This window comes from Mizuhopecten yessoensis, unplaced genomic scaffold (genome assembly GCF_002113885.1).
Source record: "Mizuhopecten yessoensis strain PY_sf001 unplaced genomic scaffold, ASM211388v2 hete_35998756, whole genome shotgun sequence".
NCBI classification, from domain to species: Eukaryota; Metazoa; Mollusca; class Bivalvia; order Pectinida; family Pectinidae; genus Mizuhopecten; species Mizuhopecten yessoensis.
The window spans coordinates 1-1,709 of record NW_018482226.1 but is presented as its reverse complement, the minus strand read 5'-3'; the positions used below and the strand labels follow the sequence as shown (position 1 = coordinate 1,709).

Genomic DNA, 1,709 nt, shown 5'->3' with positions numbered 1-1,709 from the left:
CCCAGATACCTTAAAACACTAAACTCAGTATAACAGTGTACGTCAAAAGGCACGCTCAATACTTGTTGCTGGTTGGCGCTGGTCGGCGCAGTTTCGACTTCTGGTGAGGAGTCGACGTGTTAAACAATAGTGTTCTAAGCACGAGGAGATGAAACAGTTGTTAACAACATCTAGAAAAAATATCAAATCAACCATTGATGGTTTAAAGTAAGCAAAACAAAGTAGACCTTTATTGCACTACGTAGCCATTTCATCCCAACTGACACCAAGGTATCACTATAATCTCATTACAGGATGGAGATATCGGAGATAAATTTCATGCCCCATGGTGACAAGTACCATCAACAATACGCCGCCCTTGCGGCCTGGTTTCTTGGACCTAAGGGAGAGAACAAAGATATATTTACAGACTTAGCCAAATCGGCTGTTGAGGCCCACATAGACTTTCGGACGAACTACTATCCGACAGACAAACCCTACATCACTGACGACATTAAAACAGCTCGGGCTTACAGGAACGAAGTCAAGGAACTGAAAAATGAATTAATGAAGATGACAGAAGAACTAAAAGAAACTACTCCAAACCACAGTCTGCGATACGAGGTAACGTGTTTGAACTTTTTCAATATGTTGGTTACTTCAATTGCCCTATATGCAGATGACATGTAGATGAGAGATATATCACCAATATCTGATTTGCATGTACTACTTGTACTACTTGGTACTTTGAAAGCGATGAACAGAGGCGGATTCAGTGCGAGAGGGTTCAAAATTGGGAAAATGGGGATATTTGTTTGACGGAAAATTCCACAAGATGGCAGGGGTTGGGGAGGGATGGGGATCCTTAATGTACCCAACACTCTACCATCCCCGAAAGAAATGATTTCATATTATGGATCAGATGCTGTTGTTTCATAGCATCAATAAACCTTTAAAAACTTTCCTTTATTTTATAATCATCTGTTTATTGACTTTCATTCTATAGCTGTGCATTATATATGACAATAAAACCCTCATTAACAATATGGCTGCAGGGTCACATGCTGTGGGACACCGCTATGCCCGCTAACCTCGGCTACATAGCCGCCCTACTGTACAACTCCAATAACGTAACGAGGGAGGCCAGTCCGGTCACAACCGGCATGGAAATCCAGGTCGGGAAACAGATATGTGAAATGCTCGGGTACAGCTTTGGGCAAAAACCAGAGCCATGGGGCCACCTCACGTGCGGCGGAAGTGTAGCCAACATTGAAGCCATGTGGTCTGCTCGAAACGTCAAATTCTATCCGGTCGCAATTAAAAAAGCTGTGACGTCAGAAGAAGCGTTAAAAGACGCGCTGAACTATGAAGTGTTTGTACCGAGACTTGACGCAAAACAAAAGTTAACTGGAGTTTGTTCTTGGGACCTACTGAACCTCGATATAGATGACATTATTCGTATTCCAGAAGATATGTCGAAGTTGGGGATTTCGAATGACGTTCTCGCAGATTGTTTGTCCAAGTACAGTTTACAGGCTTTGGGATTTTTTAAATTCGCACTTGTTCATGGACTTACTGAGGCACCCGTCGTTGTATCCCCGGCCTCCAATCATTACTCTTGGACAAAGGCAGCGACTCTACTGGGCATTGGATCCGAGAACCTGATCTCCGTGATGTTTGATAGGAATGCCCGGATGAGTATAGATGGTAAGTGGTGTGCGTGTTTATAA

The 1,709-nt window shown here is 43.2% G+C and overlaps 1 protein-coding gene across 1 annotated transcript; it reads left to right on the top strand.

Annotated features, from left to right (window-relative positions):
• Positions 1-294: 294 nt before the first annotated feature.
• LOC110444075 lies at positions 295-1,686 on the top strand (the record flags this gene model as incomplete). Its single annotated transcript, XM_021488496.1, has 2 exons — positions 295-603; positions 1,035-1,686. Coding segments are annotated over exons 1-2 (961 nt in total), but the record flags the coding sequence as incomplete, so codon positions are not given.
• Between the last annotated feature and the right edge of the window lie 23 nt (positions 1,687-1,709).